Here is a 17,076-nt window from a genome sequence, read left to right on the forward strand (position 1 = left end):
GGTCGAGGTTGTAAAGAGAGGTCGAACGAGACTTCTCTTTTCTCAAGTCGAATAATAATAATTACTAACGATATAATAATTAATATGAAAAGTATTATTGAATAAATCTAATTCATAATATCGATCTATCACGCAGAGATAAATTTGCTTTAGAGAAAATAACTTTCACGGCTAAAAACGCAGGAAACTTTATCGTAAAATATGAAGGAACGAGTTTTCTTCTTTTCCTATGCGTTTTACTAAGTAACACCCACGTATTATAGTGAAATTCGTTACGGGGGTGATCCATATTACAGCCTTAGAAGGAAGAAGACTTTAAAGTGTGTGTCCTATAGAAATAAATTTAATTTAGAGTTTTCTTAATCTATAGTATCTTTAGGGTAAGCTTTAAGAGGATCTACTTAGTTTTATGGAAACGTGTATGTGTGTCCGCGTGTTTGTGAGAGACGGATAAGAGTTCGCATTTGGACATAGTAAAAGGGAAAGCCTGAGAAAATCGAGCCGCGAGACGGTGAAATACGTGAGTTACGAAAAAGGCGAATCGCTTTTTCTCCTTTTTGCTATATTTATTTTATTCTTGATCTTTCTATCTTCTCTTTTACCTATACATTTTACACGTACGTTTCTGGATATAGAGACTATCTTATCATTTTATTATCTATCGCAGAACGTTAAATAAAATCTGAAAATATAAATTCTATAATTAATAAATCAAGTTTTTAAGAAATATAAGCATTTTCTATAAATAAAATTCTAAGTATTTACTGCAATTAATCTGAAGCGTAGCTTTAACCAAAATAAATACAAAATTATGGGTTATCTGCTGTTTCAGACAAAGAAGTACAGAAGCCTGGTGAAAACAAGAAGGAATTGCTCAAATACGACACTCATGGTTCCATCGTCATTGTACCAACCGCTGACGACAATGATATGGATTATACATGCGAAGCAAATCATCCTGCCATACCTATCGACATGCCCTTAAGAGAAACCATTAAACTCTCCGTCTTTTGTAAGTAAAATTTTCTAATATTCCCGTGCTACAATTATTACCATTATTATCTGTAAATCTGAAAAGTAGCGTGCAACATCAAGTCTTTACAAATTCGTACATATACCACTGTATTTTAATATTTTCAAGTACACAGAGCTTTTCATTGAAACTGCACTTTATGCGAAATAGACATTTTTTTACTTGTATCACGTTTCTCGAGACCCTCGTGTTTCGTCAAATATTTCAATTTTCAAAGACAATTATCGTTAGTATTCCTAAATCTCGAAGTACGATCACGTAGCAAATAACACGGTAACCAAACAACGATAATGCAGGCCAAACCACCTGAATAAGTGCCCCGACGAATTAGTTAATTACCAATCATCTAAATTGCATCGATCACGGGACGTGCGTCACCCGGACGGTTTATCGAGCATTTGCTCGACCATTAATTACTAAAATTACAACGAAATTATACCGGTGATAATTACAATTATATCCGGTATAGGTACCAACGTAACGCGTTACGTCGAACGAATCCATCGAACGACCATCACAGCCGTCATAGCGTGTTAATTTCACGCGTCGCGTGGTTCTACTCACAGCTTCTGGCCAACTTTTATTGAGAAACTTTTTCCATTACTAAAACAACGAAGATCCCTGTTCGTGTTCAATGTCCCTGTCCAAATCGGAAGTTGCATGATCGCATCATTTTACAGATCCACCCGGCGTGCCGGTTATCGAAGGATACACCGAGGGAGAGACTGTGAAACGTGGACAACAATTGGAGCTAACCTGTCGTTCTCGAGGCGGAAATCCGCCCGCGCAGATCGTCTGGTACAGAAACAACGAACAGGTTAGGACCGTGTATCGAACCGAGGGTAGCTTTTCTGAAAGCGTGTTGTCGCTCATCGCGAAGGCTCAAGACAATAACGCGAGGTACAGATGCGAGGTGTCCAACATTATGAGCGTGGAGCCTATGAAGGTGCACGCGGATCTCACTGTGCTTTGTAAGTACTCGGAGGACCGTAATTTTCAATTATCAGAATTTTTCTTTTATGTTGAGCGAATAGTTATCTAGTATCTAAATAGTCTAGAGTAAAGATAAGAAAGGATGTTCTATTTGAAGTGAAGTTTAGTTTTATTTTAACAAGCAATACCCAATGCAAAAACTGATTACAATATCTTCGTACGTCTTATTCTAACACTCGGCTCACAACTTCTCTTCCCAGGTCAAAAGAATGCTGACCCTCAACCCTCGCACCCTTCTCCCACTTCTTTACTCATTTAACTTTGACGTCACCAAGGCATACACTCTTACACTCTCTCCCTCTCTCTTCCTCTCTTCCCCAGTACTCTTACGATTCTTAGTTTATACCTTAAATTTACAACTTATACTGTCCCGAGAAAACTCGAACTTAAATATATGATAGATTAAGCGTATACCCCCTCTTTTTTATATTACAGTTATTGTATATGAAGATAACAGGAAAAAGACGTGGTAGATACCTTTTTACGGGTTCTTTGATTTTAATGTCATCTTGTGGGTAAAAAAAAATATTTTAATATCAAATAGCTAAAGATGGAAAAGTCCAGTTAGTTGTAGCTAATAATACAATTATTACGACAAGCGGTATTTTCATATTTCGATATCTTGGTATTATACGAGCAATATCTTTTTAAATCGTGAAGGATGCGGAGAAATATGTCCTAAAATTCTGATAACGTAGCATTAATTAACAGTACAGTTAATTATTCGTTGCATTAAACAAATAGGATAAAAATTTTCTTCTCGTCTTAGGATAACCAGGGAGAAATATAAAAATAGTTGAAATAAGATCATCGTGCGAAAGAAAGCCGATACTCAAAGTACCATATACACTTCAACGAACAACGAAATCGAAACGCTATAACTTTAACCAGCTTCCACTCTGGTAGCTCGTGATTCGCACTCGTTTCACATCCAGCGAGGGCTTTAAATCACTGACCGCTGAAACTACGATTGTTTTTTTTCCCGCAGTCGCGCCATCCGGAGTGACGATCACGGGGCCCACGGAAGCAAAGGCGGACGAACAAGTGGTGATCACCTGCACCACGGAGAACTCGAATCCTCCGGCAGATATCAAATGGACTGTAGATGGTCACAATTTCGAAAGCAACGCCTCTAGAACCGAGCCAGCCCCTCAAGGCGGCTGGATCACTAGCTCGAACGTAACTTTCAACATAAATCGCACGAGCCGCAATATCGTGGTGATATGCGACGCGTCCAATGTCAAGCTGACCGAAAACGTCGTCAGAACGCACACCATAACCGTGATTTGTGAGTAACGCAATTTGATAAAGTAGACGATAGACAATTAGACGAATGACTGCAATGTAAATATAATCTCAGAAACGCAGTCTGGTCTTAGACAGCGAGATTAATATGAAACTAATCCGCAAGCTAGCCGAGACTTCGCGTGTCTTGTCAGTTTATCCGGGATCTATGAGCAAGTGGATCGAGAACAGTTACGTTCGGACATGAATCCCGATACCTATCCGTGTAATACGAACTTGCAGACACAATTAATTTCGTCTTAGTTCAAGGGACATCCAGATTCGCGATGAAGTTCCTCTGTTAAATCCCAAGCGTAACAATCTTGTCTCGTGATGCGTTTTGTTGGCCAATTAGAGTGTCTTAGAGCTTCGTGGATAGATGTCACGATATTGTATATTGGCCGATACTAGAATGGAAATACGAGCGTTGGTTTATTTGTTTTGCGACAGATCCACCGTCGAGGCTTGTCATCACGGGTTACGAAGAAGGGACGACGATCGACGCTGGCACAGTGCTCAGATTGATGTGCACCGCTACTTCCGGAAATCCACTCGCCACGTTGAGTTGGTACAAAAATGATAAAAAGGTGAGTGGACTGTTTCGTCGTGAAATTGAGATTTTTTAGTCACTGATGATGAGTGGCTTAATAGCGTTGGAGAAGAACGAGTAAATACGGTCGATCGGAATGAACGGAACTGAAAATTTTAATTAAATTTCTGTCATATTCGTAAGCGAAGTTATCACCTTTTAATCTGATTCGTTATTCGATTTTAATGCACTTTATTCGATCGTTTTATACTTGCCTCATACGTTAGATTTATTGTACTTTTTAATGGAAATTTTATAGAATAACTTACGAAATTTCATTGGGATGAAATTAAAAACTACTAATATTTCAAACATAAAATATAAACGTCATATTTTACGATTTTGTTTTAAGATAAAAACCAGATCTCACGATAATAGCGGTATTGCCCGATTATCTTGACCAATTTCAAGTAACACGTATGAAAGGGACTATAATTTTGCCTGCAAAGAGACGAGACGAATAAAAGCGTAAGGCACAAGCAAGTGCATTTATTTATCCATATACTTTCTGTTTTAGATACAAGGAACCACGAGAACGCGAGATCACGCGGTTTCCAGCGAGCTAACGATACTCGTAAACGCATCCGACAATAACGCGCGCATACGATGCGAAGCAGCGAATTCCGCAACAGAAATTCCTCTCCTCAAAATGCTCGTCCTCAAAGTGAACTGTAAGATATACTACGCTCTATGTATAACACAATAGCTTACTATATTCTATTTAATAAGCAAAAATTTGTCTCTTAGTGATGGAAGTAAAGAAAAAAAAAATCTGATAACTTACAACTTTTGCCAATATTATTATTCGACAAATTATTGCGCAGAGAAGCTCAGAAAATAAATCCTTCACTTTCTACTGTCCCACCCTATACACCCTAGACTCTAAAAAATCTTCCTGTCCCTGTACTCTAAATCCTAAAATCTTCCCTAAAGTTTCAAAGCCCTCGAATCAATCGTATTTCGCAAATCTTGTGTTTGCCAACTCCCCCAAAACCTCGCCATTACTATCTTTAATACCACATAAATTAGCCTACCCTGCTCTTCTCCGTGTCTGATCTTCGAATAAGTGTATTTGAGGCCGACAAGCAGCGTGGCAATTCCTTCCAAGCAATTGACCCGAAATTACCATTGTTTTTTGCTTTAGTTCCGCCTGAGAAAGTGAAGATCAGCCGCGAGCCGCAGAATCTGCACGCGGGCCAAGAGGGCCGTATCATTTGCGAATCGAGCAGCAGTAATCCGGCAGCGGAGATGTCGTGGTGGAAGGGCGGTATCCCCGTGCAGGGTACCAAAAATGGCACTAAGCCCGGCTTACACGGTGGATTTCTGTCGTTCGTTGAGCTCACGTTGGACGTTACGGAAGAAATGAACGGAGAGGTGTACACGTGTCAGGCGAGAAACAATCAAATGGACAGGTCTATTCACGATGCCACCACCCTCGACGTATTGTGTAAGTATTATACAGCGAGCCAAGAGTGCGTCAACGATGAAAATCAGCGGGACATCGACATGATAGCCAGAACGATATCCGAATGAATATTTCATACTTCACGCTATATGGTCGATGTATCGCGGTGTATACAGTTTATGACAGTGGCAAAAAGAAAGTTGAAAATATTTCATAAAGTACTCCTAGGTTCGCTGGTACCAGAATGCTTTGCTCTGGGGAACTTTTGGATGAAAATATCGAAAGATGATTCTAGAGTCGTCCGATGCGTTTGTCGGAGAGACAAGAATATGTGAATATTTTCGTTTTGTCGACGCTTAACGCTGCTGTGATTCTCCAACTTTTATGTTTCGATGTTGCTCTCGCGTGAGCGAAGAGAAAAGATTTTTAATGCTTCGACGAAATATTTGACATGAAATTGAAACGAGAAGTCATGCGTACGAGTAATAATTTGTTCGGGTTTTGCTCACACTTGAAATATTTTTGAACGTTAGAAAAGTAAGTGCAAGTGGTTCTGAAGAACGGGGCAGAATTAAAAGCTATCATCAAAGGAAATCATATTAATTCTATCATGGCTGAAATTTCACCTGGTGAATTCCTCCTATTTTAGAAACGAATGAAGTGAGATAAATACATTTGTTTCATTATTATTCGATGAATAACAACTCGAAAAATAAGAAAATTATTGTTCGAGGTGAACTTTCACCTATGATAGCCTTTATGAATTAAGGTCGGCTGTTTTTTTATGTTTTTGGCTTATCCAAGTTAATTGTTAACGTTAATTGTAGACGGAGAGTATAGTTTTAACCGTTTGTTATAGACAAGCCGATATTCTCCTCGATCGAACCTTACGAATTGATTGGAATGGAGGCTGAACCTTTCGTGATTTCTGTTTCTGCTATGGGAAATCCTAATGAGATAAGATACACATGGACTAGAGATGGTTTACCATTGGTCAGCAATAGCAGAAGGATATCTGTTCGCGCTTCTACCTTAAATATCACTAAACTGGATCGTCACGATGCTGGAACTTATATTTGCGAAGCAACTAACGAGGAGGGAACGACGTTTTATCAATTGAACTTAACTGTTCAATGTAAGTTTCATTTCGAATGATCAAACGATGCTAGATACAATATTTGTAGAATTTAAAATTGGAAGATTTACAAATTTTTGCATTTCAAAATTCTGAAATTTTACAACAATATGATGATCACCGCAGTTATATGTTATTTGTATCTTTAAACGTTTAAACGATCGTATTTCGTCGCTGGAGAAATTAATATTTCCGTGTGTACCGTGCGTTTTCCAGACTCTGCAAAAATTAAACGCACCTCGACGTCAGGGATAGTGTATCCTCCTGGAATCGAAGCGAAATTGTTCTGCGAAGTGGATGGCAGCCCCATAGGAGACGAGTATGTCACATGGCAGAAAGTTGGCTCCAACTCGGAGCTCTCTGGTCGATATTCTACCTCTTTTATCAACAAAACTTCTTATCTCCACATCGAAAACCCTGATCAGGAAGACGTCGGAGAATATCAGTGCAAAGTTAACAATGGAATCGGAAACGTTACCTCCGAACCTATACTTTTCGTTACAAACTGTACGTACAACTTGATCGTCGATAATAACTTTCGATTTGAATATTTGTCTTTCTTTTTCAATAAAATAATATATTGATACAGTTAAACCACAAATGATGAATACACCGTTGACGAGAAGAGCAGCAGCAAATAAAGGGATAAACGTGCATTTGTACTGCAAAGCTCGGGGTTCCCCTTTGCCACGATTCTCCTGGACATTTAATGGAAAAACTTTACTACCTAATGTTACAGAGCATAAATATGGCATTACCCACACTGACGTAAGTTTCATCTTAACTGTAGAATTTTAGAAATTAGAAGATTTCCATTCTACTCCCTAAAAACTGCTTTAAAACTAGAAAATGTGCTTTCTACACTGAACTTTCGATTGTACGTGAATTACCATTCGCAAAACATAATTTCATTCTCTTGTTTTCGATCAATTCAATTAATTCGTAAATATTTCTGCAACTTAAAATTTCGCCATTATCTAATTTATCGGTTGTTACGCAAAGAGAGATACGCGCTTTTTTAAATAAAAATAGTATTTACGTAGTGAAAAGTCACTGTAGATATCCTAACGTACTCGATTTACGAATGGATAATTCCGAAATTTGAAAATTGCTCGAATAATCCACGTAACCGAGCGTCCTTTTTGTCAATTTCGGAAAGCGTTACCCACCGGAAACCACGAGAAAGCCCGAAACGTTATTTACCCCGGCGAAAATTGATCGTCCCGCCGTGCAATCTCGCCAAACGAACACGCTTGTGTTGCTCTTTTTGCAGCTAAGCGAATTAATTTCCGAGTCGTCGCTGTCCATTTTCCGCGTGACGTCGCACGATTACGGGAAATACGAGTGCCGTGCGATGAACAAAATGGGACAGTCGACGGATATCATACACCTGGACGTGACGTCGCCGCCAGACAAGCCGACCGACCTCGAGGTCTATAACGTCACCCATGACTCCGTCACCCTAATGTGGAAAAGAGGATTCGAAGGCGGTTTGCCAACCTCCTATCAGATACGTTGGCGGCAAGCTCTCGACTATGAGGATCGATATCACTATCTGGATGTATCACCGGGAGAATATAAAACCACGATAACGGCATTGTCCCTCGGGACTTACTACGTGTTCAGCGTAAAAGCCATTAACGAGAAGGGGGACAGTGGCTTTCTACCGGACCTAGTCAAAGTTCAGACGCTACGTAAGTTATCTTCTTTTCTCATTTTTCGTATTTAGAATATCATAAACCTAACACTATATGCCGTAGTAGCTGCTTTATTAGGGCAAAATTGCCATTTTAGATTATGACCATTCTAACCAGGCTAACATAAAGAACCGTTTAAAACTGTTGAGACATTGAAAACGGTTCGACTAACAATTTTTAGATTGAACGACATATGATATTATATGGTAGTCGTACTTCTTAGAAATATACGTTTTCTTATTAAATACATTAGATTACATATAGATTGCCCTTTAGTAGAATAGAAGTAAAGTAAAGTAACAGTAATTTGAGATATAAATCGTATTTTTGTTTAAAGAATATTTGCTTGGTTCAAGGGAAATAGTAAGAATATTACTGGGACGCATCTAATCCATTTATAATAGTAATGAAGTAGCTCGCTTAAGTAAAAGTATCATCATTTCATTCGTGAGAAAGTGAGAATATTTCCATGAACAGTTCTAATTTAAATGTTTACATGCAATTGTCTTCAAGTTGAGACGAAAGATACAACCGCTTGGTATGGTGGAGGAAATATAATGGATTTTGCTTGCTTTATTAAATAATTGCTTTGCAGAAAATCCAACGAACATTCCTCCGTTCGTATTTCATTATACCAGTTATACTTCCTCTTCCAAATCAAACTTTCGCCCTATTAAAAACGATTGCGCATGTACATTGAAATTGTCACAAGAAAATAATGAATCGTAGCTTATATAACAAAAGATGTCCGCATTTTGCATTAAATTCATATCATATCTTATTCGTGCTTCAATCATCGCATCTCGATCTCTCTCTGCTAAAAAAGCAAATCGAAAATAAAACGAAATCGGCACGACGTCTAATGAAATGCCTAGCTTAACGACATCGGACGTGAAGCTCTAATTAACAATCAACGACGGTGAAGCAGCATTTGTTAGAGTTCACCTAACGAGAAATATCGATTATCATAATTACCAGTATTTAACTGCTATTACGTAGCGTAAGCTGATTAATAGTCGTAATATCTGTAACGATGAAGTCTCGGACAAAGTATTACCATTGCTGATGGACTTAGGCGCGCTAATTAAACGTCGCGGACGCGACGGCAATCGTTTAATAATCGATCGATCCGAATGCTAAAATTGTAACTAACCATTGTGGACTGTGTCGTTGCATGAATAACAATTCGGTGATGGGGCGTTGGCTTGGCTTACAGGGGAGGCTCCACCTACCGACGTGACATCCAGCGAGATTAATTCTTCCTACATCATCGTCATTATCATCACTGTTTCTGCCTCTGTTTGCCTACTCATTGCTGCGCCCATAGTCTTTGCTACATTAAAATCGAAAAAGAAGGCCCAACGTTCCGGTAAATATAATCACTCAACCCTATATTTGTCTTTTTTCTGCTTTTATCCTGCAGGACCGAATAACGCGGAGAACCTGCCGGACGTTCTCTTGGAAAAAGGGGATTTTACAATGAATTATATCTATACGTTCGCAGCAACCTCCCTCATCTTTTTAATCATTAATATCTTCATCATCGTGTTGTGGTACATTATGAGAAAGCGAAATAAATCTCGTAAGTTAATTTATGTACAGTGAACATTTTGCTCCAGTCTTCTTCGTCGTCTGAAAGATATATATATATATATACTTTATGAGAAATAAGATTATTTACATTTAAGTTATTCTATAATGTATATCTAGCACATCGTTGCTGTCAAATTAATGAAAATTTGACGAACCTGTTCGCTTGATTCTAAAGATGTTATGATACTTGTGATAGGCGTGTTAATGTTATAAAAAGACAAAGGAAACAGCAATCTTGAATATTTTGTAATATGTGTTCCTATCTTTGCGCAGGAATAAACAAATCACAAACAGCGGATATGTACGCACCATCAACCGTGAATGGAGACACCATGACCGGCGAGTTAAGTTCGGTTTCCGATGAGAAGAGCGACGTTAACTTCGACACTAACGATTACGTGGTCAGTGCGATCAGTCAGTATGTTCTTAGTAACAAGTAATGCCGGAGGGTAGGTTTGAGTTCTATTAACACATTTCTGTTCCGTTTTGCTTCCGTTTCGGACCCCCTTCGCTTCTATTATTTTCTTTTTTCGTTCCTTCTCTCCATAGAAATCGCGCTTAGAATCTTCCGATCTCTTTCTTGCATTGGTATTTCATCATGTAGATTGGCAGTATTTCTTCTTTTTTTTTTCTTTCCTTCAATATCATATTTTACTTTGTTTCACAATTAGACAATTTTTTTTTAAGCTTCAACACGTAGTTCTACTTTTTTTTCTTCTTTTAATATTACATCTTAGTTTGTTTCACGATTAGAGAATCTTTCTTTAAAGCTTCACCACGTAGTGCGAATTTGTTTGAATCAGAACTCTACCAATAATACTTCCATTTTTAAGAGAATCTTAACTTCATTTCTTGCAGTACCCTTAAATATAGGCAGGTTACAGGGTGGATGTTTAGAGGTAGTTTCCATGCACGTAAAACATACCGAGAATACTCGTAATGTATCAGAATGATGAAGTTAATGTCGATACAGCAGCGCGAAGTATCGCTTTAATGCATGTGAAACTGGTAAAGTACTTATTTACAATTCATACTGATACGCTACGAACAGTAGGAACACAAAATTCCAGGAAATTGTTCAATTAATGATTCGTTTTGTTGCGTTTATAATCTTAATTTTGCGTTAATAATCTCGTAGAAAAATTTCAGGTTTTCCTTAACTTTGGATACGTTAATTTAACGAAACGCTTTCTCTCTTCTCTTTCACCGACGTAACAGGACGAGGGACGAAAAACCGCAGCTAGCACGTATTTGATAGATCAAACTATACAAGATTTTGGGAAAGGGAACATGGAGATGCAGGTACATCATCAAGGAACTCTTGGTCGCCGTAGCAACCACATTCAACCACCGATGAGTATGGATTCACCGCCACAGAGAACAACGGCCAGTGGTACACTTTCTGGTAAATTTCTTAAAGTTCGCATTCAGAAATTTTAGAAGATCTTATCTTTCGGGCGTAGAATTCCTTCAGCAGTCTTATCAGAAGTTCTTCAGAACTCAAAGCTGTAACAGGGTTTATCAGAAAATTAACATATTTCCATTTCACCGTGGAAGTTAAGCATTAAACCTCTGAAGTTGCGCCTCTCTTCGCACGAAAAAATGCTTACTCAGCACAGCTTCTCTTCGTTTTAGTTTCAAAATCGAGTTACATCGGAAACCCCAGTCCAGCGCCGCCGAACGACGTGAACTTTTACAGCGTGGAGATCGACAATGGCCGCTACATGGGCTACGAAACGAATCATAGTCCGATTCCGGTGGTTGGTGAACCAGGCTCGGGTAGTTATTATACATCCATGAGTCCGACCGGACATATGATGTCGAGCCACATGGGCAGCGGGACTAGCACGCTGACACGTAGCAGGACCCTACCACGTCCAGTCCCTCCACCGGATGTAACCGTGATGACCGCTGGCTCAAAATCACCGATACCACCATCGGTACCTCCACCACCTACCACTTTTGCTCGGTCGGTATCCAGCAACGCGCACACTCATGGCCACCCATTATCAACATTCACCCCTACACCAGCTTATTCTGATATCGATGGCCATCTTGTCTGAGGATCACCGATATTCGGCCCTAGTTCGGTGCGTGGTAAATACCGTGCTGTACCAAGGGACGAGACTATCACCGTGACAGAACGAACCACCCGGCTCTAATACACATCTCGACCTGTGGCTGTTGACCATGGAACTACTTCGCGGATCTTCAACCTCCGTTCATCGTTCCAGGCGTCACACTGAGCTACATGTACTATGATTATATCGGTTCGATATCGTGCGAGGACCTTGAATCGCAGAATCTTTTTCGGCTACGTTTGTGTGCGATCATGAGTTTCGTGTGGGTGCTCCGACGACCTTTTCTCGTACATATTATCCTCCTTGAACACGAAAGAAAGTAACAGAAGTATGTAAATAGGAAGAGAGAGAGAAAGAGGAACCGAGATGTTGCGGTTTCTATACGTAATTTTTAAGAAGCACGCGGTAACGCCGTTGCAAGACGCAGTAAACGCATTCCTTACGCGCTGGTTTCGTTGGTTTTTCGCGGACACGATTATCGAAGATACGTACCTCGAACTTGGATCGTACTATGGATCGATCGTACAATTACGTTTTTCGCATATCACGTGTTAAGAAGAACGATCGACGCCCGGTGAACAAACACGCTGCAATCGACTCGGAAGATATCTCCGTGACACCACAGTTCTAGCATGCTGTCAGTGGTTTCTTTATTTTCTTCTTTTCTATATCCATTTCCTTTTCCTCTTTTTTTAGTTTTATGGCTTTTAGTCGCGCTTGTTCGTGCAGTTTTTTACTTCTTTGTGACGACTTCGTAGTGATACGTAAAAACGTTTTAAACGTGAACTAAATGGAAAACGACGAACTTATGGATGGAAGAAACTCGACTCGAAGTGCTCGTTTCTTCGCCGAAGAGGATACAGCGGTACGCTACGGACTGTATAGTCGGGTTAAGTTACGTTTTACTCGTTGGGACATCAACTGGATATACTCATGCGATCCAACAGTAAATTAGAATACGTACATTAGGAAGAGGAAATGTACTAATGAAACGAAATATCAGGGAACTTCACGAGCCGCAACAATATATAACGACCTTTAAATTCTTCTTTGAAGAATACGTTATATTTACGATATAATCAGTTGCACTTGTATACTTCTTTTCGTTTTGTTAAAGAGATTCAAAATACGATGAATGCTAGTTATTTGTCAGTAAGATATCTTTCGAAAAATAGCGCTTTTGAAAGTAATCTCAATTTAAATCGATAATACCATCGAGGCCCTATCAGATTTCGCATCAGTCGCAGCATTAATGAACACAGTAATGCTACTTCATTATTTTGTAGCGACGTAATTCGCGTAATCTCTTCAATTCCTTTCTTTCCATTTTTTATTTTTTTTTTTTTATTTTTTATAAATAAGTCCGACCGTCCACAATTTCGTTTTGAAATTAGCCAACAAAACATCGATGCACTGGCGGACAGATTCTTGTTTGAAATTCTGAAGAGGAAGCGAGACAATCGTTTTACACAGGGAAACAGTTGACGACGTTTGCAATCGATGTATAGCAGTCCAACTGATTTCCTTCTTCCCTTTCCCTCTTGCTCATTACAAGACGCGTTCTCTGTGTTAACGGTGTGAACGGTTCATACTCGAAGAGGAAAAAATGGTGATACATGCGATAAGCAGGAAAGCTAGTTACGAGAAATGGAGTAGGCTACGTATAGTCGATGGATGGAAACGCGTAAGTTTGAGGAACGAACTCAAATTGCACGATAAGTACTACAATGCTAAGAGACGTTTAGGTAAGGGAATTCTAAGACAATGCACGAAATGTACAAGTGATTTCGCTTCGGCCTTCTCGAGCTTATTATACTTTGGCAGATCGATATATTGTTTGACACATGAATCGTTCAGAAGCCACGTTGATGTACTCCGTAAATTGAAAGGCGATGATGTTAGAAACGCAACTTTGCCAAATTTACCTATTTATATGGTTTTCTTGCGATGAATGAACTTATGGAAATCGTTTGTTTCTTGAGAATTGAATATTAATCGTATACTTATATAATATAATTAAGAAATTTATAAAAGGCGGAGTTGATCAGTCTGGCTTTTGTGAGGCTCGCATTTGAGACGCGATTCGCCCGCTTCTTTCGACTCTCGTGGTTAGGAGAGTGATGCGAACGAAACTTTCCATAAAACTCAATTTTCCAAGAACAGACTCGACCCGAAATTTGAACAACTGTTTCTTTCTCTTCGCGAGTATCGCTTTCCGTATACTACAGACAAATATGTAGGTACGAAATGTGTTTTGCATATCGTAAGTTTTTTAGATCGCTCATCTTATTTTCCACTCGTAACTTGTTCTATTTTTACGAACGTTATCGAGTGATCGTTTTACTTTTTCGAACTGTGAATTTTGAAATACGTAGAAATTGCAATTTCTCACTGCCGAATTCCTAAAGTCAATATTAATACGAATAGTTTAATTGATTGCATTGTATCGTGAAACACATTTACGTAGGCGCTATATTGTACGCCACTATTGTCAAGAGAATTGGCGCGAAACAAAATGACGAATACTACAAAACAATTGACGCGTTAATTCTATTTCATGCGTGCGATGAAAAAGTTTTTCCTTTCTCCGATGGAAATAATTGATGTTTCGTTATGTTACAATTACAATTGCAGCACAAATACGAACGAACAATAAGCAGAATGTTTATAGTGTAAACGGTTTTCACGTGACATCCAGCGAGTGCTAATTTTCTTTTCTATCTTGTTATATGTAGTTTTATCATTCTGGCACGTTTTGTAGTAAATAAACGATTACTAACGATTTATTATTACGCGGTACGATCGATGATATTTGCGACTGAATTTACAAAAAGAATATGCCAAATATTTACAAATATTATTAGTTATCGATTAGCAGTGATATTTACAAAGATAGCGAGTAAGTAACTTTCTTTTTAACTACGATATTACGATACGACGCCACTGCCAAATTTTGATTTCTGTGCCGCGAAAAAATACGAAACTTTTTTATATTTAATTGATATGACAATTATTATATCACGTGAAAACGGTTGACTTATTATTGACAGAAAGAAAAAAGACATGTTGCTACACATATTTTCCCAAGACGGTAATAACTTAAAAGCCATCTATATATTCTATCCAGACGAAGGTATAATATCGCAACGAAACGATATGATATTACTAAAAAAAAAAAAAAATTCTGAGAGGAAATGTAATCAACATAATCAGTGAAATCTATACACAACAGAAATTTAAAGAAAGAGAAAAGAAGTAGGAAAGACAGACAAACAGGTAGAAAGCAAAGAAGTAAAAGTGAGTGTCTTGGAGTAGTGATATCTTCAAAAAAGACAATAGTACATAAGTTTAATTATACGAGTATGAGTTTAGTTAAGAGTAAACTATTTCCCTGGCACAGCCAAGTTAGAAGTTGCATTTTTGCATAAAAAAGATGGGGATCTTTATGCAAAACTATAAGACAGAAAAAACGTAGTTCAACTAAATGTTTATATATATATATTTTTGCATTTGTTTCCATTAAAAATTGATTATCCTTGTAAATAGTGCGATATGTCTCAGCGTTTCACACACTCCAGAAAAAAAACAAGTAATTAAAGAAAATGGATCATATGAGGGTCTCACTTTACCTAAGCTATAATGAAGTATTGTATAGGATTATTACACGCTAGGCCACGTATTATATCTGGAAGAAAAGAAAAAAAAAAGAGGAAGAATTATTCCAGTTATCGGACGAGACAACGTCTTTCCGTTTATCGAAAGCCTAAGTAGTCGACATATATTTTTGAAAAGAAAGAAAAAAAAAGAGATACAAAAAGACACTGCATATGTTTGGCCTATTGTAAGAGAGAGAGAGAGAGAGAGAGAGAAAGAGAGAAAGAGAGAGAGAAAGTCTCGCAAACACACGATGACGCGTGAAGCGCCACGAGTGACAAAAGCTCGTATTAAAAAGTCGGTCAATAAGATGTAAGTTTCGTTCAATTTCCATGAAAGGAAGATCGTTACGATCGATACGCGCCCAATCGGAATTTCTTCCAATGAATTCGAACAGTGAGATAACGAGAGCAAGAAAAGAGAAAAGATAAAAGAAAAGAACGTGAATCGATGTTCGCTATGTTGTGTATGATCATCGAGAGATTACGTTGAGAAAACTACGCACGTCCCTGGTAACTGTCATTCCGCTTCTAATTTGGCTCGCGTATCGTATGGATGTAAGTTAAGGAATACGTAATAAGTAAGGTTGCTCTACAGATACGCAATGACGCGGCGGCGCCACTCGCATATCCAAGCACAAACACGTTCGCGCGTACGCGCTAAATTGAAACTCGTGCCAAACTGCGCGAAATTAAATTAACACGAGAATCGCTGCGTAGAAAGGCATGTATATCCCGAGCAATCATACTTACGTCGGAGTCTCGAAACCGGATCCAGCGCGAACGATAGTTGTCGACAATCAATCGCATCCTACACTATTTTCACTCTCCGTTCTACCGCGATCATCGATCGAGCTATCGATTCGTGAATTGGATCGATTTCGAGTTTCCTGTGGTGTCTCTGTGTAGGGTATCCTTGAATACGCACACGTAACATAGGAAGGAAAACGAAAGAATAAATTTGCACATGCAGCAAACAAAGAAGGAAAGAGAAAGAAACCGGAAGGGTGTCGTTCACAGAATCGATATATTGTATACTTTTCTGCGCCGTTGTCATGTGTGTTTTATGCTTGAGAACTGTTTGAAAGTTTTACGAATAATAACGTTTTCGTAGCATGCGCTATTGTTATTTCATTAATCGGGGAGGACACTGATTTGTTACGGTAGATTCTACAAAGCTTAAAGAAAATAAAAAAGAAACGTGTATTGTTAACCGCTGCTGTTGTGTATGGAGCCGCACCGTTCGGCTTAGACTGATGATAAAATTCACGTATGCTCAATTAGAGATCATGTTTGCGCATAATTAAGAATTCTATTTACATATACATGTTTTATATTTGTAATTAACGAAAATCATCTATACCTAATATTACCTGATATTATTAGATTATGTAATCTCCAAAGTATTTGCTCATCAAAGTGCTAGGCATGTTAGACGGACCGATATTCGTCCAAAATGGTACCTTGGAGATGGACATACCATCTAACAGTACGATATTTGATATTTTACACAATAATTAATAATTCCGTTGATTATTCTAAGACATAGTCAATCCTAATTATACAATCATTAAGATACGAGGATATATATATAAATTAACCGTTTTACATGT

The 17,076-nt window shown here is 38.5% G+C and overlaps 1 protein-coding gene and 1 long non-coding RNA gene across 3 annotated transcripts in view; one reads left to right on the top strand and one right to left on the bottom strand.

Moving 5' to 3' along the window:
* Positions 1-15,902, top strand: part of sns (sticks and stones) — a 479,494-nt gene extending 463,592 nt beyond the window's left edge. The window contains exons 5-18 of the mRNA XM_033334261.2: positions 833-1,012; positions 1,714-2,004; positions 3,015-3,314; positions 3,761-3,897; positions 4,417-4,570; positions 5,044-5,346; positions 6,164-6,439; positions 6,656-6,946; positions 7,029-7,207; positions 7,713-8,133; positions 9,353-9,505; positions 10,003-10,130; positions 10,948-11,134; positions 11,365-15,902. Of these exons, the coding sequence (XP_033190152.1) occupies positions 833-1,012; positions 1,714-2,004; positions 3,015-3,314; positions 3,761-3,897; positions 4,417-4,570; positions 5,044-5,346; positions 6,164-6,439; positions 6,656-6,946; positions 7,029-7,207; positions 7,713-8,133; positions 9,353-9,505; positions 10,003-10,130; positions 10,948-11,134; positions 11,365-11,792 (3,428 nt within the window). The 3' untranslated portion in view covers positions 11,793-15,902. The remainder of the gene's footprint in view (positions 1-832; positions 1,013-1,713; positions 2,005-3,014; positions 3,315-3,760; positions 3,898-4,416; positions 4,571-5,043; positions 5,347-6,163; positions 6,440-6,655; positions 6,947-7,028; positions 7,208-7,712; positions 8,134-9,352; positions 9,506-10,002; positions 10,131-10,947; positions 11,135-11,364) is intronic.
* On the bottom strand, positions 9,170-16,295 carry LOC143302551 (uncharacterized). Of its 2 annotated transcripts, XR_013058143.1 has the most exons (4): positions 16,217-16,295; positions 11,340-12,112; positions 10,039-11,235; positions 9,170-9,768 (listed from the first exon to the last, which is right to left on the bottom strand). It is a non-coding gene; the product is annotated as an uncharacterized LOC143302551 (long non-coding RNA). The 2 variants fall into 2 exon arrangements; XR_013058142.1 differs by having other exon boundaries at positions 10,039-12,112.
* Positions 16,296-17,076: the final 781 nt, after the last annotated feature.

This window comes from Bombus vancouverensis, chromosome 4 (assembly GCF_051014615.1).
Source record: "Bombus vancouverensis nearcticus chromosome 4, iyBomVanc1_principal, whole genome shotgun sequence".
NCBI lineage: Eukaryota > Metazoa > Arthropoda > Insecta > Hymenoptera > Apidae > Bombus > Bombus vancouverensis.